This window comes from Bombus fervidus, chromosome 4 (genome assembly GCF_041682495.2).
Source record: "Bombus fervidus isolate BK054 chromosome 4, iyBomFerv1, whole genome shotgun sequence".
Taxonomy (NCBI): Eukaryota; Metazoa; Arthropoda; class Insecta; order Hymenoptera; family Apidae; genus Bombus; species Bombus fervidus.
Genome location: NC_091520.1, coordinates 10,457,170 through 10,479,888, shown reverse-complemented (window position 1 = coordinate 10,479,888; position 22,719 = coordinate 10,457,170). Strand labels below are relative to the sequence as shown.

Below are 22,719 nucleotides of genomic sequence, written 5' to 3'. Positions count from 1 at the left end.
TTTGAAAACTAAAAATGCTTATCTCGGAACGGCTACATCTCGTTACTTTCATCTCTCCAGTCTGACTACCTCTGGACACTCGTTTTCACGCGAACGATTACTAACCGGAGCAATTTTATTGTTCCAAGATTTAGAATTCCTCGGAATTCTACCGATAAATCAACGAGAATTTCACGGTAGACCTGGATGGCTGAGAAGCTCGCGTTCCCTCGATTAGCCGATCGGCCACCAGCCGGTCAAAATCTCGTTGTTGCCCCGAAATCGATTCATCTCGAGACGCTAAAGCACACCGGGATCGCTTTCAGGCTTGCAAAAAGGTGTCTGTAAACAGCTGCAGCTGATGAGAAGCCTCCTCTGTTCGTGAAACCTTACCAGACGATTCGAACCAGATAACTCCCGACCGTGCCTTCGGTGAAATTCTTCAAAAAAGACCACCGACATTAGGTGTCGGCGGTGTATTCTTCAGCCTCTCAATTTCTGCCTCCAATAGAACTCAAGATCATGCTTGGTTAGAAACGCGGGATGTATAGTGGAGAGTTCGATTCATCGTTTAATCGATCGTTCCCGATCATCGGGCGTCCTTTCAAAAAAATCCCGACCAGACTTTAGTCCGCCTATCCTGGACCCTCGATACCGATTGGTAATTGTATCGAGCCTCCTCCTCGTCCATCGAGGACGCATCATCGCGACGCCGTCGATGAGGACCACGCACAAGCCCGGACGCTGTAACTAGCGAACAATGCAAACAATCGATGCACCGTCGCGATTCATCTGCATTCAATCCGCCGTCGGTTCCTGAATTATTGTTCTCCGATGATCGATCGACCGCTCTCGATGCAATCCAACGCTCTACGAACATGTTGCAACCGTTTTTGGCCCCGTAGAGAGTTTCCCTCTCTGGGCTTCGGCCCTTTCTCTCTCTCTCTCTCTCTCTCTCTTTTTCTCTCAGCAACCGGCCAAGATACGCCTGGATAGCGAACCAGGAGGGGAGGAGCACACACAATTGCGGACTCGACGAACGCGGACCAACAACTCGCCCAGCGAGATCGAACCTCGAGAAATTCTACGGGAATTCGTTGCCATATTCGTTACGTCTACCTTGCAACGGGCTGCGAGTGTCTCGCTTGGTACATAATTACCCTCGCGGAACCAGAATCACGCCAGTCGAGAAGATAAAACGTGTAACCATGTTGCGGATTTTCCCTGGCATTCTTATTTTCATTCGTGTTTTTATAATCGCGATTATACGTGCAGAAATGGATGGTATTTTATACGTGTGCAGTAGACGATTTTCGATCTTTTGTCTCAATTGAAAAAGTCCCAGTAGCGAGTAGTCTTGTCCCGTTGCGATAATTGCTTATGCAACGAGGATTTATCGTGTCGAACGTACTTGACTCCAATTACGAGCGAACAAGACGAACTAAGTATAAGCATCTCAATTGAAGGTGGCCAGATTCTCTGATTTCGCGGTGTCAGGGATCAATCAACTCGCCGCTGCGTGGTATTACCACTTGCAACTTCGCTAGTCGGCCTCGCTAAACGTCTCCGTTTAAACTTCGATGTAGTATCTGGACGTCATTAGGAAGTCGCGCCACGTAAGGAAGGACACTGGTCGATAAATAATTCCCCTGCGATATCTCTAGACGACTAAACGTCCGTGGACAGCTACCAATCGTCTGAATTATCTACGAGCTGATAGCACGAGATCGTATCGTCGATTCCCTGGCTAAGAAACGCGTCCAACGGCTGAACCCGATCGCGTGACTCTTTTTCTGACCAGTGCAGCGTGTCTGGGATGGTAGAGCCACATGCACGGTTAGGTTCTGTCATCGAGAAGGGTGAAAAGCGGTTAAGGTGGTTCATCGTGACGAGTACTCACCTGTACGATATCCTGCGTTGCTCAGGTAAGCGGCGAAGGAGTGAGGCTCGTGATCTCGTTGCCACTGCGGGCTGCTGCAGTTGTCGTTGTTCGTAAAGACCTCGTGATTGTGAACGTAACGGCCGGTCAGCAAGGAGCTCCTGCTTGGACAACACATAGGAGTGGTCACGTATGCGTGTCTCAGCTCGGCTCCCTCGTCCCTTATTCGCCTTAGGGTCCGTGGCATGAAGTTCAGCGAACCTGAGGGATTGGACCAACCGCAACACACGATCAGAAGGAGCCTCGAAAAAGAACTCTTCGGGCAAGGATCGAAAGATAGATAGGGGGATCTTTCTTTTTCCATGAGGAGCAGGTTACGTTTTCGGAGAAATACCGGTCGGATCGTGATTGAATTTCATTTTTTTTTTTTTTTTTTTTTTTTTCTTTGATACGATCCTTTCGGCCGGACTGTTAAAGTTATTGTTGCGCACGCGTAATCCTGCAAATGTTATTGGAGGTTTACACATACCGTGCAGAGTAGAAAAGAAGGCTGAGCTGAATATTTCTGTTGGATAGATCTAATGCGATCATAAAAATATAGATATGATTATTGATCGAAAGTTTCACATCTACGAATAAGTTCTTCATTCTAGCTTTACACGGTTCTTTGTACAGTACGAGTCGCTAAGAAGGTGAAAATAAAAATCTGTCAGGAAAAGATGCGTGTATAAATGTATGTGTGAATGTATTGTAATAAGAATATGACTACGAATAACTGAAGAATATGGTTGAGAATATGTCTATGCAGCTAGGTGCGAGAAAATCGTTATTGGCTAATTGACTATACTGAACAAATAAGGATTGTGAAGGTGACAGCAGTGTAATAAAACGAAGCTAACCAAGTTCCACATCCTGATCGTCCGTCAAAATCAGCACTATGTTCGGCTTCCTTTCTCTGGGTTGCTGGTACGGCAGATAAGGTGAGTTGGACTGAGAATTGTAATTGTTGTTCCCGTTGTTGTAATTAGCCTTGTGAAGGGAGCCACCGCGACGCTGGCCGCCGTAAACGTCATCGACAGGAGCGTTCGCGTCCGTTCGCCTGGCATTGACACCCAACAATAGCACCACCAAAAACTGTAGTAACTTCCTCATGGTGGCTGGTCGTCGGTTGCACGCTCTTCCTCTCAATCGAGTGTCATATCATGGCGGTCTGTTGCTGTAACAAGCGGGGCGTGTCTTACGTTAATGAACAGTTTTGCCTGTGACGTTGATTGGATAGAAAGTCGATAGGTCTTTTGTGTAGTCTAGTGACCGTACTCTAAGCTTCAACGATGTTGCTATATAACCTGATAAACCTTTTCATTCTTTGCTTGTCAATTAATTTCTTTCCATTAAGTAACATCGACTATGGCGATCGCTTAGTCAGTGGTTTACAATTTCCACCGAAATTACCGATATCCGTATGAGTGTCATAGTTCGTTCGGAATTAATCGCCGATTCGGGAACACTTCACCTATGCTGAACACGGTGAGCAGCGTTATTAAACGACATAGCGAGAAGTGATTCCTCCATAGCCTGAAGCGATCGATTTCGATCGGACTTTGAGTCCCATCCAGCTATGAGTCTCGCTCTAGTAATCATGCTCGATCCTCTGAAAGAAGGGATAGGTTTTAGCGAAAAACACGGCCCATGAAACGGGACAATTAAGTCCGCTGGTAGCCGTGCCACACAGGAAGATCGCATGATGGTAGCTGAATCGCTCAGGGCTGAAATTCTTGCGCGACCGAAACGGATTGCGTAACAGCTCAATGCCTCGGGATCGAGTAGCAGGCTACGCGTCCGCTAATTATTGCCAATAACTCGACGAACCGGATCGTGCAACACCGTGCGAAACAATTAACCAACAGTGCCGCTATTAGCCGTGGTTTCAGTTATAATGGAACGTAGCTCTATCGAATATTCGAAGCGAATGCGAAGCGGGACGTGATCCCCGTAACTAAAGACTAGAAGGCGAACGGTAGAGAGCCAGGGCGCGCAAGGTCTTGCAAAGCCTCAAGAACGAAAGATGAAAGATGTAAAAAAGAATGGACGCGACCGAACCGGGCTACAAGCAGCGCGCACAGCGCAACCATAATCGGATAGTTGGGGTTTTATGGCAACCCTCCGTCGCATTCCACCCGGCAGACATTTCGCGAACGATCGGCCGCCTCGTAAATAGTCGTTAGCACCTGAATTATCCGTGTTTCATGCGGTGAATTGTGGCAGACGCTTAAATCAACGCTGCTTCTTTCGCGCGCTATACATACACACTTTTCAGGATGGTGGGACAGTTACCGGCTCAAGGTATATCTAACATGATGGATGTTATCGCGCGAACGTGGGCGAACTTGGATATTGAATTATCTTGAGGAAACATTGAACACTTGTGCTTGATCATTTTCTATTAGACAGGTCGATCGTCTTCCCTTCATATTTCATATAGCATGGTTATTTAAGTCATATAAACTTGGACGTATTAAAATCCAATCTTCGGCAAGGAAAAACGATTGAAATAATTGTATGGTAAGAGTATTCGAGTTAGCGAAGCGATTTTATATATATACGAAAACTAACAAAATGCACAACACAATGAATCGCAGAAATGAAGCAATAAAAGCACACGCAAATGAATTATGATAATTACAACCGAGAGTTGTTACTAGTTGAATAAATTTTCTTTTGATGAGTGGAAATTATATTCGCATAAACAATTACGACCGTCAGTACACACAATATACGTATTTCATTGTTCATCACGCCACCAATAATTTGTTTGCAAACGTAAAGGATTTGAAAATTGCTCACACCCAAGCTCGAATTACAAAGCAAACTACGTAGGGTGACTGAAATAGTCCTACACTTACCCCATCACGACTATCGTCTTTATTCGAAACCACCTCACGTAGCCAAGAAACTTTTGAAATATCAAGCGTTTTCATTCGTTTTTCGAGTATAATCCATAAGTTACGAGTAGTAGAAGATATTTCAGGATCGCTTTTAAGAGTGACCGCGATTCCGATCGATCAACGAGTAAGAATGGAAGGCCGACGTTTTAGGGCAGGAAGTGGAATATGGATGCGGATAACTGAGCAGCGAGTAAATTTACGATCCGGTTCGAACGGGTTCCCACGGATCTCGTGGAAACGGGAAGACTTCTTCGCGACGATCGTGGTATTCGCGTCGCGATCTTCTCCCCCTTCCTCGACCTATTTCCGGGGAAATACGGCCTTTTATTAAATTTCTCGATACGTGCCACTCTGTCCTCGATGTAACCACAACGCGACTCGAATAAGGAACGATACCCCCTGTTGCTGTCCCTTCTTACTGAAAAACTTTTCCAATTGTCCTAGCGAATGTCGAATTTATCTTTGACCCACCACGAAGAATTCAACGAAGAAGAAGATATTAACGCAGTATTTCAAGCTAATATTCTTAGAATTGTTACCGCACCTTCCCTGTATAACTCAGAGTAAGTTCACGTAAAGTTCACGTAAGATCACGCGAAGTCTACATAGATCAGAGAAAGCGAGATTTCATCTTTACGTAGCCATCTGGTGAACAGTATCTCACGGTGAGCAACAGTTCCGTGCACGAGAAGAACGATAAAGCAAGAGATTCCACGAAATACCAGCTATCCGCTTCAATAAAATTTCCCGTCTTTCATTTGTTTTCCTGTAACATCTAAAAAGAAATTTCTCCAAAAAAACCAACGAACAAACGACAACATTATGTATCGTTAATTAGCGGGAACAGCTCCTCTGAAGTTAGATCCGCGTGCCTGAAGGCGACTGGGAGGATATCAGAAAGCCATGTCACGGCTGATTCGGTGTCTTAAATTCCGCATTAATTACCGCTAATTGATAATCACCTTTGCCGACTGAAGCAGATAGGCAAATAAGAACAGAATATATGGAGTGGGTCCGTCGAACATTCAAGAAACGATGTTCCTCTTTCTCCAACTCTCAAAAATACCTCTCATCCGATTCGCCAAGAGAAACCTGTCGCGATACATTATGTAATTTATCATCCTGGTAATTGGTCATGTGGACGTCAATTAATTTACGAAAGTTCAAGGAATGAAAAGTCTCTCGATGAAGATGGAGAGGCAAAGGAAGGAGGATACTGACGTCAGAACTTTTGATGAAGAGGTACCCTCTCAGTTAGCCGGCTGTATGTCGAATTAGGTCCGGGTCCTGGTCTGAAACTTTCATAGAAGGAGCAGATACAGGAGGAGGAGTTTTAACGAGGAACTCATCTACATCCAGAGAGCTTCACATTACCCTATGAATCTGGTCATCCGTGTACGTAGAACATTTATCCTTCGTCTTACAAAAAAGACGCTCAGATTCACTGATCCAAATTACGACGGTATTTTCGGTCGCTGGTACGTAGATCCAACAATGATATTGCAGTGGTCTCCAGTGGCAAAACGTTAGCTACCAATGCACTGAACTCCATATATTCTCAGCTGTCGCAGGGCTCGTGCGACCAGAGCACGACGAAGTGACTAAGAATAGTAAAACAATAATCTCACCGTTTGTTTCGCAAGCACAGCAATTGAGTAACTACATGGCCGTGCAGGGAGTCGTACTCGGCGACGTGTAGTCGCAGAAGCAGGAAACGAGTCCCGATTCCCCGAGGAATCTACTTTATTGCAGCTTATGCTTGAAAGTAACGCGCGTTCCATACGACTTGTGGACGAGAGTACCTAGTATACAATTTATACAATAGTTACATATCTGAAAATGATGATAATTTTGCCACTACCTGTGCGATAACACTACCTAATTACTGTGACAATGTTCACTACGAAAAAGATCGCTCGTCTGCATCTATCTTTAACACCATGCCATTCCTCGATGATTCGTCATCCAATACAGACCTAATCCAGACTCGATCGTAAGTAACGCACGTATTTGCTCTCCGAGCGATTCTGACGAGTCGAGCACTCTAGATGCATGCTCGTTTACATTCGCTTCGCGTAGTGTACACGTATACGTACAGAGTCGTCTTCGTTCCTATTCCCTGCGTATAGAGTCACGTCCGATCTTCCTGTTCGCGAACGAAAGACGCTTCCATCAGGAACGTAATTTACGTACGCGCTAGCACGCTGAAAGGTGGCGTGGGTGGGCTTTCGCAGAGGCCATCGACAGATGTACGCTATATACGGGCGGAGTAGGTCGCAGGTAAAACGAATGTTACGTATTCGTTGCCCGCGTGTAAACCTGCGACGCGACACGTTCCACGACGCCGCTTAGTGTAGGTCGATTCTCTGTCTGTAGGTCGGGACTCTTCCGAGGACCTGGCTGAATATTCATTCGAGGTGGTGTGTTTGTGGCGCGCGCGTAGGAAGCGCTGCGAAATTTACGGGCAACTAAACGATCGTGCCGTTGATCACGATAACGATCACACGCGGCCCACAGAGATACACACACGTACACCGGCTTGGCCGGGATGCGAGCGAAAATCACGTATCTGGCCGTGTACGTGGCGGCCTGCATGGGGAGAAGCACGCTGAAACGCGACCTCCTGCACTCGCCCAGGGAATCCATCCACGGCATATGCGTATGCAAACGTTGAATGAATGAAACGACGGTAGTTGCAGAATCGGAAATTGCGTCTTGTTCGCAAATCGTGATATAAGAATTCTTCCCTTTGGTATAATAAACTGCCGGTAATATAATTCAGTTTCAGAGAGTTCAAAAGGAGTATGAATAAGAAGCTGTGCGATTGAAATAATAAACCGTTCCAGGTAATTTAATCAGCGAGATCAACGAGAGTAAAAGTTTAATGGTCTCGTTCCAATTTTTGAAAAGTTATGGAGCAGATTTAATCATAGTCGAATATACATTACCTATCTGCAGTAGTATCAATGCCATCAGCGATGCTGATGAAACTCGACGCTGTATGAAAACTTGTTCTGGGATTTGTATTGTTTCTCGCCTGGCTGATCGAATTAGAAGATATATATCGTAGATGTCGTACATTTTTATTTAACGCTGGAAATGAAGTATGAAACTTTATCAACGAAATCAAATATCTAACTCTATGATGTCTGTAAGACTTGATGGAATCAATTCTTTAATGACGATAGACAAAAATCCTGCTTCATAAAGTCGTAGAATCGCAAGGGAACAAAGAGCTATGCAGTTTCAATTATCGAGACGCAAATGAGAATCTAGAGGATTCGAATCGACAATCTAGAGATGGTCTTCGATATATGCACGTGTTTCATACGCGTGATAATCGCGAACGTTCACCGACTTGTTATTTGCTCGACGAGCCGCGGCCAATTGCAAACCGCAAATGGTCTAATCCTCGTCTCGACGTTACGAGAGTCGACGATCCTACCAGCCTATCATCAGACCCTGTCGATTGGGATTCTCCAGCGATGGGAATGTCTTGTCTGCCTTGGATGTGCTAACAGCAGGGAATCGTAATAACGCCGATCGAAACAATTTCTAACGCGGAACATCGAGCGGAAAACGATTCGTTCCGCAGTCTCGATACCTGATCGATTCTGCTCGTACTTTCTTGCTTGTAAAGGTTTCTTATTAGCCTATACATCTCTGAATTATATCACCCGTCAATACAATGACCATATATCTACATACCCTCGTCTTTCTTTCTTGTTAAACCAATTACGATCAAGGCGAGTGATTGATCGCCTTTCCAAAAGTATAATGTGGTCGAATAATCTCGTGTCGCGATGCGTTTATACTCTTCGTGATATATTTTATGATCACAGAACAATAAGCGATCAAAAACTGGCTCTACGTATAGTCTGTTATACAATCTGTTTTACGGCCTACAGGAGACATTTAAGAAGAATCAGTTTGATTTCCGAGAGGCTTATTTTTCTTAGCATATAAATTTAGCATTTTATTCGATCACCTAATACATATCTACATATTTTCCTCGATAAAGATTATCTTGGGGAAAAATATAGATAGGCAAAGCAGCGGGTAAATTCTGATCGAGCCTCGCTCCCGATATGCGATCTCTGACGTCACTTCCTGGACAGAGAACAGTAGGAACGAACGCGGACTGAATTCAGCGCAATCAGATAATATGGCAGCGGCGTGCAGTCGCGCGTTTCGACTTTACGCAACACGACGTGTGCGTCGATGTCCATCGACCCTGCAATCGAACTTCGGTGCATCTGTTCTCCACACGAAGCTGCACCCAGTACGGTCCAGTCGTTAACACCCGGCATGGAGGATCGAGGAGCGACGATGACCCGTCGTAGTCACCGATCGACCGCGCAGAAATTGCCTCGCGGCTGGTTACCCCGTTAACGGTACTTAACTCACTGCAAAAAAAAAATCGCGATTCTTCATTGGCAAGGATATTCGAGCCACAAAAGAATATGGAAATCGAAGATTATCCTCCGTGTATTCCTGTTGCCTCAACGTCGAACGTCTTGTTCGAGGTATTAGACGGTTTGTCCGGCCACTGGTATATTGAATCGTGCCACTCGTTCCGGCAAGCTCGTTTGAATATTCCTGTCCGATCTTATTGCACGCCCAGTACGATGCAGAAATACTGGTTTCTGCGAATACTGCATCGCGAATGTATCAAAGTCGCACGTAACTGACTTGTACGAGGTATTCTTCGGTTTCTCGTTGAATGGAGAACTCAAGGAGATGGAAGCTGTAAAGACGAACTTAAAATCGACGGAGAGAAATTGTGAACGAAGAAAATTGTAAATGTGGTACCTTCGAGGAGAGCGTAGAATCGCAAAGGATATATCAACCGGGATAGAATTGATATATGTAGTAGAGCCTTTCCTTTGCGTTTAAAATGATAGTGTGGCTCGTAAAGCATTTTTATTTTCGATGAAGACGTTAAGAGGACATCGTAAGCTCGGCTTCGACTTTCACATAGAACCCAAGGTACATTCCTCTACAGAAACCAAGGGTCTCGTTTTTCTAACGAGACAACGATCTATGATACCGGCGATAGTCCCCGTCTTTTCCAGATATTCGAATGTGTGTCAAACACTTCGCAGACATTTGTACTTCCGTGGATCTGGTCGCCATATGTGCGATGAACAGACCAAAATCTTCGAGTGTCATAGCGAGCGTGAAAGACGAATTTTAGCTGGCATCGGCAAGAAACTAACAGTTCAGAAATTAGAACAGATTATTTCCATAATCCTCTATGGTTCATCGAGGAGCAACATCTTGATACTTAGTCGAACGAAATTACTATCATCTTACGTTCACTGTCTTGAAATTACTATGATCTTCCTCATCGATAACATTCATAATTCACAACTTAGGAGTAATAGTATACACATAACAGAACTATATCCTCTAAATTATCCTGTCTAGCGTTACAACGGAACTTTACGACAACTGCATAACCATAATCATCGAAATAACACTCTCGAGAGAAAGTGCGCTCTTCGAATAACCTATCCTCAAACGACCACGTCATAAATATCCCGCAACGCGATGCGTCACGTAAAGATTACATCCGCGAGAATTCTAACGATACCAGCGTCGTGTTCGACGAATTCGAACAGAAGGGAAACTTCCTGTCCCACATCGCACATTTACGCGCGCCGCGACACGCACTCGCGGCCTCGGTGTGTGATGGCCGCTTCCTGTATCCGCTTGGAAATCGCACGGGTTCCTTCATTAACCCTCTTCCAACTTTTTATCGTCCGCTCTTGCTTTCGTTACGTTCGAGAAAGAGAACGTCAACGTTTTAAAAAAGTCTTTAGTATAGAACTATGTCGCACACAATAACGGTTCCTCCATATTTTTCTGAAATTCAATTTAATTTAGAAAATTTCTTAGCAGGCAAATCCCTAAGAGGGAACTTTTTCGATACACAAATTTTCTAAGAAAAACTTTCCCAGAATAAAAGTTCTCTAATAAGGAAGTTTCTAATAAAAGAAATTTATTAATCAGGAACTTCTCAATGAAAAATGTTCTAAATTTTCTAAATAGGAATTTCTTCCTGATAGGAAAATATCCTATCTAAAATATCCTTTAGATTTCCTAAAAAATGGTCCAAAAAAAAAAGAACGCCCGAGAAGGTGTTAATTATATGAATTCTCAAAAGAGGCACGAGGCTCTCTGCGATGATTCGACATGCTGATTCAATAGGGAAGGATGTTAAAACAATTAACGTAACAGCAACGTTCGTTTTGATCCTTTGGAAACCACATTTAGATTCGCGCCGCGCATTCCCGCATGCACTCTCGGTGATTGTTTATTGCGCTGTCGCGCGATTTAATTCACAACGTGCAAGCGAGGCAACAATTATTCATCATTTGCCTCGCTACTTTCAGACCTTCGGCCGTTTGCATTTATTAATGTAATGACGGTACTGGAAACGAGGCGACTCGAAAAGAAAAAAAAACAAAAAAGAAATTTAATCGTGACCCTATAATCGTAATTTTATTAATTCCGAGAATTCGTTCAGTTTGTCTGGTTCACTGGTCTTAAGTTACTCGCTGCAGGGAGAATTACGCGATATTAAGGAGCTGCACGCCGCACGGTTTTCCCTACGAGTTTCCATTCAGACGCCGCTCTCGCGCTATAAATAACTTCAAAATTGAAACGTATCGTAATTTCTGTTTATATAAATTTACATTTATTTATATGCATTGCGTTTATTTACATTTCTGGTTTGCTCGCATATCAACCAGTCTGAATGCACACTTCGTTTCTTGTAGTTGAATGAATTTTATACAGCATTGATGTCGGTCGAACATTTACAAGAATTATATGTTTCCGACGCTAATCCCTGAGGTCTCGTACACGATACAGCTAATATTATTAGTACAATTTTACAAATCATAAGTTACAAGCTATTGGTGTTAATAAATGTCCTGATAAATATGCCAAAGAAGTAACGAGTTTGATAATAAAACGAATGAAATTTCGCAGATAAATTTCAGCAATTGCAACTCTCCTTGGATATGAATGTACCTTAAACTTCGAAAGAAGTACAGCGGAGTGTAGACGCGGGGCCGTCGAAAAAATAAATGGAGGGTGAACCAATAGGAGGGTACGAGGTGTTCGGGGAGCGTGAAAATGAGAAACAACGAAGGCTCTCACGAAGCAACCTCCGCACGGGCAGTTATTGTTCTCGGGACGAAGAGGCCAGAGATTTCGAGGGAAAGATTCTCCGGTGGGGGCACACGGTTTTCTCGAGCACGACGAGATCGAGATCGTATCGCACGGCCGCGTACGCTTCTCCGCGGAAGCACGAAGGACGATCCGAGTTTGAATGAAAGCTGCGCTCGGTTCTCGCGAGGGGTTCGAGATAAAAACCGGCGGCTTTCTCTCGGTTAAACGTCGTGGCGAGATAAATCAGAAATTTTTTTGGAGGGAGGAGAGAACGAAACCGGAGAGGCGAGGATCCGTCAACTTTATTGCCAACTGTAATCTCCACGAGTGCTCGTCCCTCTTCTCTGTTCACCATCTCGCGGGTGTACCACATTTTTAGCGAAAGGAAACTCAAGAAATAATTATTTGATTTTTTCTTTACTTCAACGTCGTCCGATTTCCCTTTACGTAACTCGATTAATAACAACATTAGTCACGTGTACGGAGGAAGACTTACTTTCTAAAGAAGTCATCTACCGTCGCTCTCCTCAATTACTTCGCGCCGAAGCAACATTCGAGATCGTAATCACCGGAGAACGTAAAGAGAGAGAGAGAGAGAGAGAGAGAGAGAGAGAGAGAGAGAGAGAGAGAGAGAGAGAGAGAGAGGAAGACAGCAAGGTAAGAGACAGGCGAGAACTGAAAAGGTCGCGGTTCGATGCAGTGGATAACGCACAATTAGCGACACGTAATTAACGAGGAGAAAAGGGTGGCAGTCGACGTGGCTGTTTACTCGCGTGCGTGCACGTTCCAGAGCGAAGGGTGAAGCTCACCGGGGGAGAAACAGTGAAAGACAAAGTTGACAGACGGCCGAGCCAAGGCAGACGAGTCGAAGGGTGAAAGGAGAGAACGATCCTCGGCAAGACGAGGACCGAGAGGCAACCGGGTAGAATGCTAGACTGCTTGGCGGCTGCTTTATCAACCCACGCATTCGAGTTCCTGCGTTTTAACTTGTAATGCGCGAATATCGCGGGCGTTACGTTTCCTCCAACATCTTCTGCCTTTGCAGAGAATATACTTTGAAAAGGACGTCAATTTTTCACTCGTTATTCGCTTTCAAAGTGCAATTAGATTTGAATATTAAAATGTATGGGAAAAATGTTTAAAAGACTAGAAATGTAAGGAAAAATTGTAAGAGGCCGATGAAACGATAGAAGCGACAACTTCGCAATCATAGGTGAATACAGCGAAGAAAAATTTTACTGTACAAATGTCTCGGAAAGTGAAGGAAATAAGACAATTAGTCACAGAGAAGATTAATACATCCCATTTAAATCCCATGCCTTATACACTTCCCATCGTTATCAGGGACTTTGTCTCAAAAAATCGTAATTCGAAGGTCTCACGTAAATTTCACGAACAAGGAGAGAGCACCTGATTTAATAATGCCATAAATTTTTAAAATTTTTGTTGCCCCCTACCGGCACTCTGACGCGTATTATCGTAGCTGGTTTTTTACTTTCGCTCGATTAATATGCTTGGTATACATTCGTGATAACGCGCAGCACGTGGCTGCCATAAGATTATATTACTCCCTGGCAAGTCCCGTTTCTCTCCCTAGCTTCGCCTCGCCTTCGTTCCGTTAATTAACATGCCACGGAACAATCATTTTTATTAACATTTTTCCAGCCGGTCAACTCGCCCCGTTTAATTGCTACAACTGTATGTATCATAAAGGTCCGTAGTATTTTTCGCGTTCACCAAGCACCGAGCACGCTGAAAAAGAAAGGGTTGCACCCTCGGTGCAACGCGTAAGCTCGCAGAAACGACGCGGAATAATTTAATAATTCGATCATTAATTGGGAATCGCTGCTTTTTTTCGAAGTTACCGCTTCGTTTGCTGACACGTTGCTCTGTGAACTCATCCAGTTCGACCAATATCCTAATATTGAGTTCACACTGCACTGTCGGCAGTTTTGCAAACAGAGAGAAAGAGAGAGAGAGAGAGAGAGAGAGAGAGAGAGCAATACGTAGCAAACTCATAGTATAATGTTTTATCATCTCTGACACCTGAAATAAACCAGCAATAAACGTAAACTTTGGAATGACAGAGCTGGCGTATCGCCTAGAAGCTCGATAGCCATATTATTTTAATGTTCTAATAACGTTGAATTACTCTGGTCAGTGTAAACCTGGCACAACACGCCAGTACATTGGCAAATTCCATTCTCTCCTTGGTAACGTCGACGGAGACCTCCATTGCCTCTATCCACTATTATTAATAGTGCAATACATCAGGCGCCACATACATCAAGGAGAAAAAGCCAGGACCTAGGGATCGACGTTCATAGAGGCAGCCACATAGCTTATTTATTTTAGTCGCGCTTGTCCCGTTTCTTTCCCTTTCTTCGAACGACAGGAGCAAAGGCTCTGCCAACGAGGCAGCAGATTACACAACCGGAGCCTCGTTGGTTCTTTCGACGAGCCGAAAAGAAAAGTGCGTCTGCACCAAACGGATGCAATCGACGTTGCACAATCAGCCAGCACCCGGGCTGCGTGCTCTCTGCTGCCTGTTGCAACCGCCTCATCCTTGAACCAAGCCGCAAGGTGGATTAATAGCTCGATCGCATTCTCTGAGAGAGCCAAGACCAGGCCAATCGATGGTGTCGCCGTTGGCGTCGCTCAAGAAGAAAAAAAAAACAGGAGAAGGCTGCTAGTTGACCAGGAAAAAGCTGTGCATCGGGTCGATGCGATACATCGACGCCGTCTCCGCCGTCTTCGGAAGTGCACTTTAGTTAATGCAGCGGTCTGCGGTTGCGATTTCTCACGGGCGCGGGCGCCACGAGGACACGTAAAATCGGGAATATGGGGCCCCATATCGGAAAGACGACGTTTAGCGTCTGTTCGTGATACGGCTGAGAAATAGACAGCTATAAGTTCCGTGGACTCGACCTATACTGATCGAAAATATTTGAACATGTACCATAGAAAACTTTCATCTATATATTTTATAGGTGACATGAAACATTTTGGTTAACAGTGTAATGAAATACGACTGCTATGATTATATTAGTAAAATTTGAAACCGATCTGAAAATGTACGTGCAAGTTACGAACATATATTTTGTAGGAGATTAGTGTGCAATATAAGGAACCTTTTTAAACGTTGCACAGGTGTTCGAATGCTTTTCTGAGTGACTGTACCTGTAAGAGAAATATTCTCCAGACTGTTGGAGACTTTTTTCTTAACAGTTATGTAACTGTTGCTTTGAAAAACGACGTTGAGATATCAGTGATTATTTGGATCTAATTTGGGATTATACGGTGGTAATTGAGACACTTGGAAATTCCATATATAGCGTGGAAAAAATATCTAGATATCTTGGAGTAAATTGCCTTCAATTTTATGAATCGACAAGTTGTCCCCACCGTTCAAGTATCCGGTGTTAAATAATTCACATCGAAATCCGCGGAATCGATAAGTGGAAATCATTTCCGACCTCGTAATAGTTTTTAATGATTTATTCCGAAGCGAGGGAGTTGTCAGAGCGTAAGTGCTGTTTTTCCAAAAAAAAAAAAAAAAAAAAATGTATAATAACAGGATACACGGTTGATTACAATATTTAGCCGGTTTTCAGCTATCTGGTCGGCCAATTAAATTCATTAATATGAAATTACATACTTCAAATACATAGCACCGCGAAAAAATCGTTTCTGCGTAGTTGCGAGAAATTTTTTCCACCGACACTGTCCACTAACTAATTACGATCTGTGTTTCGATACATTAGTTTCTTATCGTCGTTCTAACATAAGTTTTCTTAGTTTATCCTAATGTCATCGACGATCTCGTTTATTTTTCGTATTTTTCCGTATTTTTTGTCTTTGCCTAGTGGTAATGACAGACGAGACACTCATCCGCTTTAGATCTCGTGTCGTGTAATTATGATGAGACCGGGTGTTTATGCAAATTCATATCTTTGCGAACGTAATTAAAAAAACGATAGGTCTAAAATCTACTAAACATTAAAACGACTGTCTATACTTTAGATATTTTACACAATTTTTATATTGTGTACATTCTTCTTATCATCTTTTTCTTATCAAATTTTTTAACATTTTATTTCCTTTCTCCGAGAAACTCCTCAAGTTATCAAGAACAAGATATAGGCACATACGTGGAAAAAATAAAACGAAGTATTCGTTAATAATTTTATCGGACCTCAAATTGAGGTACTCGATGTCACGAGGCTTCCAAATATACACGTATATTACGCAAACGTTTAAAAATACTTTCTGCATAATCAGGACGAAGATTTCTTCGATCGAGACGCTGGCCAGAGCTCTCTGTACCTGTGTTTCGGGCAAGCGATTAACGCGTACCATTCCGAATGAATAATTGGCCGCTTTAATAAAGCCAAAACTCATCAATATTAACGAGCGGCTGCTTTTTTCTCTCTATTCCACGAATCTGATGCTTGAATTTTAAGAACGTTACGTCTCAATGGGCCTCGAGCATCCTCTTCCGACTGATCCAACCATAAAAATTTCAGACAATAGAACTGCAAGCTGATTTCCCTTTTTACTTTTCAATTTTTTCGTCAACCATATCCACATATCAATTCGATTCATCGGTTAGATGTTCATCGGTTGTTCGCACAGAACTTTCTACGGATTAAGCCATGCAAAAGAAACGTTCGAGAAGGGGAGAAAAGAATCGGAAAGGCAGGGAAGAAAACGTCTAACAGGTGCTCATGCTCCCAGACTGAGTTTGACGTCACCTCGAAATGCTCAGACGCTGGAAACGATAGGATGCGAATAAGTACACGTCAAAAGCCGTATTCTCAGAGAAATTTCAATAAGCAGGCTGTATATACTACAGACGATTTCAGCTTGGAACAGAGGCGGAGGAAATACCCGCTGTTAAGCTTCGTCGAAAAATAAGAACTGTCCATACCGTTTTCATGCGAAAAGAACGAAAAAGGAAAGAGAAAACCGAGGCGTCAATCTTCGAAGATGGCGCTATTATTTTCCGTGTATCGCCTCGCGATAGGCACAGCTAATGCGTGCCTCTAAATCTTTCTGCCGTGAAATTACTTTGCGGTGGCTCGTCATTATCCCTTCGGGACCCTTAGTGGCTTAACACACGGCGAAACTGTTCGAGCATAGCAACGACTTTCCCGGTGCAACATTAATCGATACTCATACTTGTTAAACGGTAATAACGTCCACCGGTGGACGTTGCAAAATCGAACGACAGAGTAATTGCGCGTAATTATTCTGCCGGCCGCCTCGACTTCTCCCCAAGAGTTATCGATGAAATCGCGTGTCCGCGTGATTAATTGGAAATTGGTCCTACATGAAACGAACCTCTATCTCTAGCTTCTGCGTGATTCCTGCTGCTCCTTGCGTAATAAGAGGCTGACTATATTCTTGGTATATATTACGCTCAAAGAACAGACACGAAGCTTCTTGCTAGGTGGTCCAGCATCTAAACTCACAGAAGAGGATTCAAGACGTTCGGCTTAGGATCTTCTGTAGAGCCTAAAGGCGACCTAACTAACTTCTCTAAGAAGATCTATTCGTGCGAGTCCTCCGAGAATTACGTACATCCTAAACGAGAACGTGGGCAAAGAAAATCGAATTAGAGGACATGATGCTTTAAGGGAGAAAAATCTCCTCGTATCGCCTTTCTTCGACAAACACACATTCCCTGACGCCGTCAAATATTTGCAGGCACTCGATTGTTTTCTATACTTTGCACCGATGTCGCGTAAAGCAAATTCCAGTCTTGACCAGCCCGAAAGAAAAGATCGTGACTGGAGAGCTTGCAGAAGGCTCACGATGCTAAGTTTTGCTTTCTCAAGGAAACGAGTCAAGACGAAGACAGAGCGAAGACGACCACCAGAGGCAATTTGTCCGACGCGTCACCGACGGCTCGAAGCCAACTTTCAACGTTTTCTCAGCGCTTTTGTTTCGTCTACGATGATCTCGTTCTTTCTCCCAACTCGTGAATTACGCGGCTGCGAGCGGCTGTAACCGTGACCCGAATCCCGTTAGTCGCGCCGTGTTTGCGCTTGAACTTTTTCGTCGCTCGACGAATGCCCGACGAAAACATGTCATCCGTGTCCGTGTTACCAAAAGTTGGTCTCTAATTTTTTTTTTTTTTTTTTTATTGAAGCGAAACTATTCAATTACAGCATGTAAAGTACGATACGGCATACGAAAATTCGATTCGAATTATCTCAGACACGCGATATATGCTAATAACGGTATATCCTTCTGTATCTTACCATTTATTTCACTCACTTCGAGCAACATTCCACGCGCGTTCATTCGCGTCTACCAAAAACCTGTGTGTTCGCGCACTTGCCTTTCACACCCTAATCTCGAACACCCGGTTCTTCCACATATCTCGTTTCTATTCGCAACAAACAATCGTTTGAAATTCCAGCTGTCACGTATTTGCATCAGAAACGCTGCTAACGCACGGCAAAACTCTCGTTTAATACGAACCTAGCTAGGCAGCGTCTCTAATCGAAGAACGTGCTGTTTAACAGGTTAATGCCTTTTCCCTTCGTTATTTCTAACGATGGTCGACGAGTCGCGCATTTCTCGCGTAAGAAGTCTCACGACGCAACGCAGGCTTTAAGTCGCTTAAACAGACAGAATAAGCTACTTACGGAGGCAACGAACCGGTCAACCATGAAGATAGAACAAGCCGACTATGTACGAGTTCGGCGGACCTGCATTCCGCGGACTTGTCTGTTATCTCGAATACCTGCAGCGCGTTTATAGGCGGCGATTGTTCACGAGGGCGCATTTACGGAAGCCGGAGAGACGACCGTCTAACCAAAGCGTGCCATCGTCCGGCCGACCGGTCTATGAAGACGTACCGACGCACACCTTCTCGTCGTAGCCGACGTTCTCTCACCTACTACGAGAGAACGAGCTGCAAGGTGAATGGAACAGATCGAACAGAGATGGAGAATCGCTGTGAATGCTTGCCTTAATGGTATTCACCGCGAACATACCAAGGCCGCGGATGAATGGATCCTAAGAGGCCATTGCTAACACCTCGCGACACTGAGAGGATTGCTTGTGAGACATGGGATACGCGATGGTTTGTAGAGGAGCTGCGAAACCATGATCGGATGAACTGTGCGTTAGTGACAGCCTTTCTTGCTGATCCTCCGTGTCGGAACGGATTAGGATGAGAGGAAATGAAGTTTCGCGAGTATCTACTACGTTTCTTTTGGTTGTTTCGAAAATCCTGTGATATGTCAAATATATATAAGTATGGTCGAAGGAATGATATTCGAAAATTGGTAGAGTTAGGGCTCGCGATTAATGTACGAATCCGACTTGTAGATGCACATTTTTATTTCAAGCTTGCTACGAGTTTAGTCAATTATTCAGTGGGTTGCCCTTTCGCCAACATGTTCGCAACGATTCGTCGAGAACTCCGAAGAATTTGTCATCTTTTCGTGACAAATCTACTTATGGAAGTGTCTTCTGATTTTAGAAGGTTGGACGTGAATCATGTACCTGGGTAATGAAATTGTGACTGGAGTCGATCGGTTCTTGAAAGGCGCGTACATGTACGTATGCAGCAAGTGTCGATGGTGAATTTTATTCGGAGAATAAGGAAAAGCAGTGCAACGACTAGCGTAAGCGATGAACCCGTTCGAGGCAACGACACAGGAATGGACTTAACAGGGGAATTTAGGCGAAGCCAAGTAATCGCTCCGTTGTCAGAACACGATAAAGCTGCCCAGTACACTGGAAAGTAGCCAACATCAAGCAGAAGCCAAAAATCGAAAATCTTCTTCAGGGAAGCCTGTTAAACGGTACTTGGGGGGAAATTCAGCTATTCCCAGCGTGTCATTCCAGTCTATCGCATTTTCAAGCTACACCACGCGTACAGAATAGAGCGATAAACTATGGAACACCAGTTGAGCTCATCAATCATCGTGGATGTCCGCGGTGAAACGTAGATCGAGCGAAAGACACCTAACCGTGTTTCGCGCTCTCTATCATCCACCGGCGACGAATCGATAACAGGTCCACGAGGTCCGGAGAGGAAACAACGCGCTGTTCGGAGTCCGGACGCGTTAGTATTTTCAATTAGTCGCATGCGGAAGCTGCGTGTCAATTAAGACCGGTTTCGCGTCCAGCGTGCTGCAATACATGAAATTGAACGCGTTGGAATCAATTACGCGATATAATTCAGTAACTCCCTTCAGGTGTATTATATGCACCAACGGTAGCGTCGGCGTGTGGTATTCATTTGTCTCGCAGCGCGGTCAAATTAATCGGAAATCGGTGACAGGCGAAGAGAAACACGAGTTCCTTTCAATGACAACTGATCGCGTGTTAATCATCGTCCACGAGGAAACATCACTGAGCTCGAGTTACTTGCAATAGTATCGCTCCGATCAATTACGTTTATACATGAATTTGTAGCTTTAACATTCCAATTGTTGTTTTTTCCAAATTTGTAATTAATTCGAAATTACGTAAATATCTTTCAGATTTGTTGAGTGATGTGCATCCGAAACCTTAGTAACCATGCACTCTTTTAGCGCTTAAAAGTCAGTTGCTCATAAAAAAACACAGTAATCTGACAATCCCGTACCGACAGTAGCTTTCGAATTATTTTTTAGATCATATTTAATAATAAATCCTGTAGCATAACTGAAGTATCCGTATCCGCGATATTATATCTGTACGTTCAGCTTAAGCATGAGTTAACCAAGAAGCAATTTGTATCGACATTCCGGTTTCCAATCGTAAGTGAAATCATGAAAAAATTCGCCAGGTATAGAGAGTCATGCGAGTATTATATCCAGAAATTGCGGTGCTATTCAAACTGATATCTCTGACCATTTGGTTACTTAGAAATTGTGCAAGAAGCGCGTTACATCGGATCTCATTAGCCGATTCGATAATGAAAAGCCAGTAACGAAGAAGCTGGTTTGCGAGCCTAACGGTTCAAACCTAGCCTATCTAGATGTAAATACGAGTCAGCAGTGCGTTTCTTGCGCCTGGACTTTCAGAGGCTGGCCTAATCGAAAAGCTTTTACCTTTGAAGCGACGTCCGCGCCGCTTTTATCCGTGCACCAGGCGAACATACCCGCTGATACGCGCGAATTGGAAACGTTTCACAGTGCAATGACCCTATGGCTATGTCGGTATGGCCACGCATTACGAGCAATTCGACGCTTCTCGCCTGTTAGGAGTAACACTGTTGCGATCCGCACCAACTGGAATGCTATGACGAACGAGACGCGTGGATTGAATTAGGTAATGCGTTCAGATGCAGCACATGAGTTTGTCACACGCTAGCTCCAACCACAAGTCCCTCTACAATTCAACCACTTGGCCGATAAATTAAAAACACGCGCAAAAGTATCGTTTTCCTCGTTCAAACGATATATCAGCCCTCTCGAAAGCAACAGTTTTTCGCTTCTTGTAAATTTCTCAATTTTGTTACACAGATAATGTGATTAATGTCCAATTTCCAAGAAATAGATAGAATCGTTGAAAAGTGTGCGTCAGATGTTGTAGAAACCACTCGATGGTATAATACTCTAAAGAATTTTTCAGCAATAGTCAAAGCATTTACTATAACACTACAGGAATATTTCTATGGATCGTAATGGAGCGACTCAGTGGACGTAAATTTGATAGAGACGTAAAGATTGGGTAAAAGCATAAATGTGCGAGGGACACCGAAGTATAAGTTCGATAGGAGATGTTATATGGTCGACAAGTGCGATAGATCAACAGCCAGGCCACGCCAGCCAAATACATCAGATAAGAAGTACTTCGAAAAATTTCGAAGTCTTATCGTGTATAATGGGTTGTCTGACGTTACAGAAGATTAACGCCTTAATCTACTTCACCGTTGACCAGGTAGAACTAGCGCGGCGCCAAACTTCCGGGACTATACATATTTGGTTACAGTAGACAGGTTGAAACATTTCTAAATTTTATAGACTCTCGGGAATACGAAAGTTTCATCGAAGCTAAAGCAGCTCCATTTATTGGCATGAAATAATGCCTTGTCCTATGATTTATTTTATGGCTGCACTTATCAAACTTAACTATCCACTCTTAAATTGCTATGAGTAATATGAAAATCATTAAGATACAAGAAGGTATAACTTGTCGAATATAATTCTTATTTGTAGCATGTAACGAGTGTGACTATTATAAGGCAAGAGATTAAATGATGTCTCGCGGATCGAATCCATTTATGAGAATATAAACTTTCATTATATGACCAAAAGCTGATAGCTCGTGAGAAGAGTCAGTAAAGTTCAGTTATATAGATTCATAGTAATGCAGTTCTATCGTAGCATGCGTTTTCTACAGTCTCTGTTTCCAATTACCTTCAAATGCACAAGTTCTGGTTTCAATTTCGAAACTTCTGGCACCAATAATCTTACGACTCTTACCGTATAACGCTTATTATCTCTGAACCATACTTTCAAGAAAATGAAGAGAGACATTAAATACCGGGAAATTAACCGAACAGAACGTGGGAAAACTGAACGTTCACGAAGAAACAGGGATGCAATGACGGTCTGGATAGCACGGTGGAATGCACCTACTCGCGGTGCTCTGCGATTTCTTGCTCGTGCGAGGAAACTTTCGTGACACGGTGAATTCCGCGGATCGAGGCACGAGACATCGCGTAACGTGCGTGTCGAGGTGTCGTGGGAACGTTTCCATCTAAGAACGAGAGAAAATCGA

General features: G+C 43.7%; 1 protein-coding gene across 3 annotated transcripts in view; it reads right to left on the bottom strand.

The window, feature by feature from the left end:
- Sulf1 (Extracellular sulfatase Sulf1) overlaps window positions 1-22,719 on the bottom strand; it is a 78,194-nt gene that overhangs the window by 31,866 nt on the left and 23,609 nt on the right. For all 3 annotated transcript variants that reach the window (XM_072002725.1, XM_072002726.1, XM_072002727.1), the window contains exons 2-3: window positions 2,758-3,074; window positions 1,880-2,119 (exon numbers count right to left, since the gene is read on the bottom strand). In XM_072002725.1, coding sequence (XP_071858826.1) covers window positions 1,880-2,119; window positions 2,758-3,010 — 493 coding nt within the window. In that variant the 5' untranslated portion in view covers window positions 3,011-3,074. The remainder of the gene's footprint in view (window positions 1-1,879; window positions 2,120-2,757; window positions 3,075-22,719) is intronic.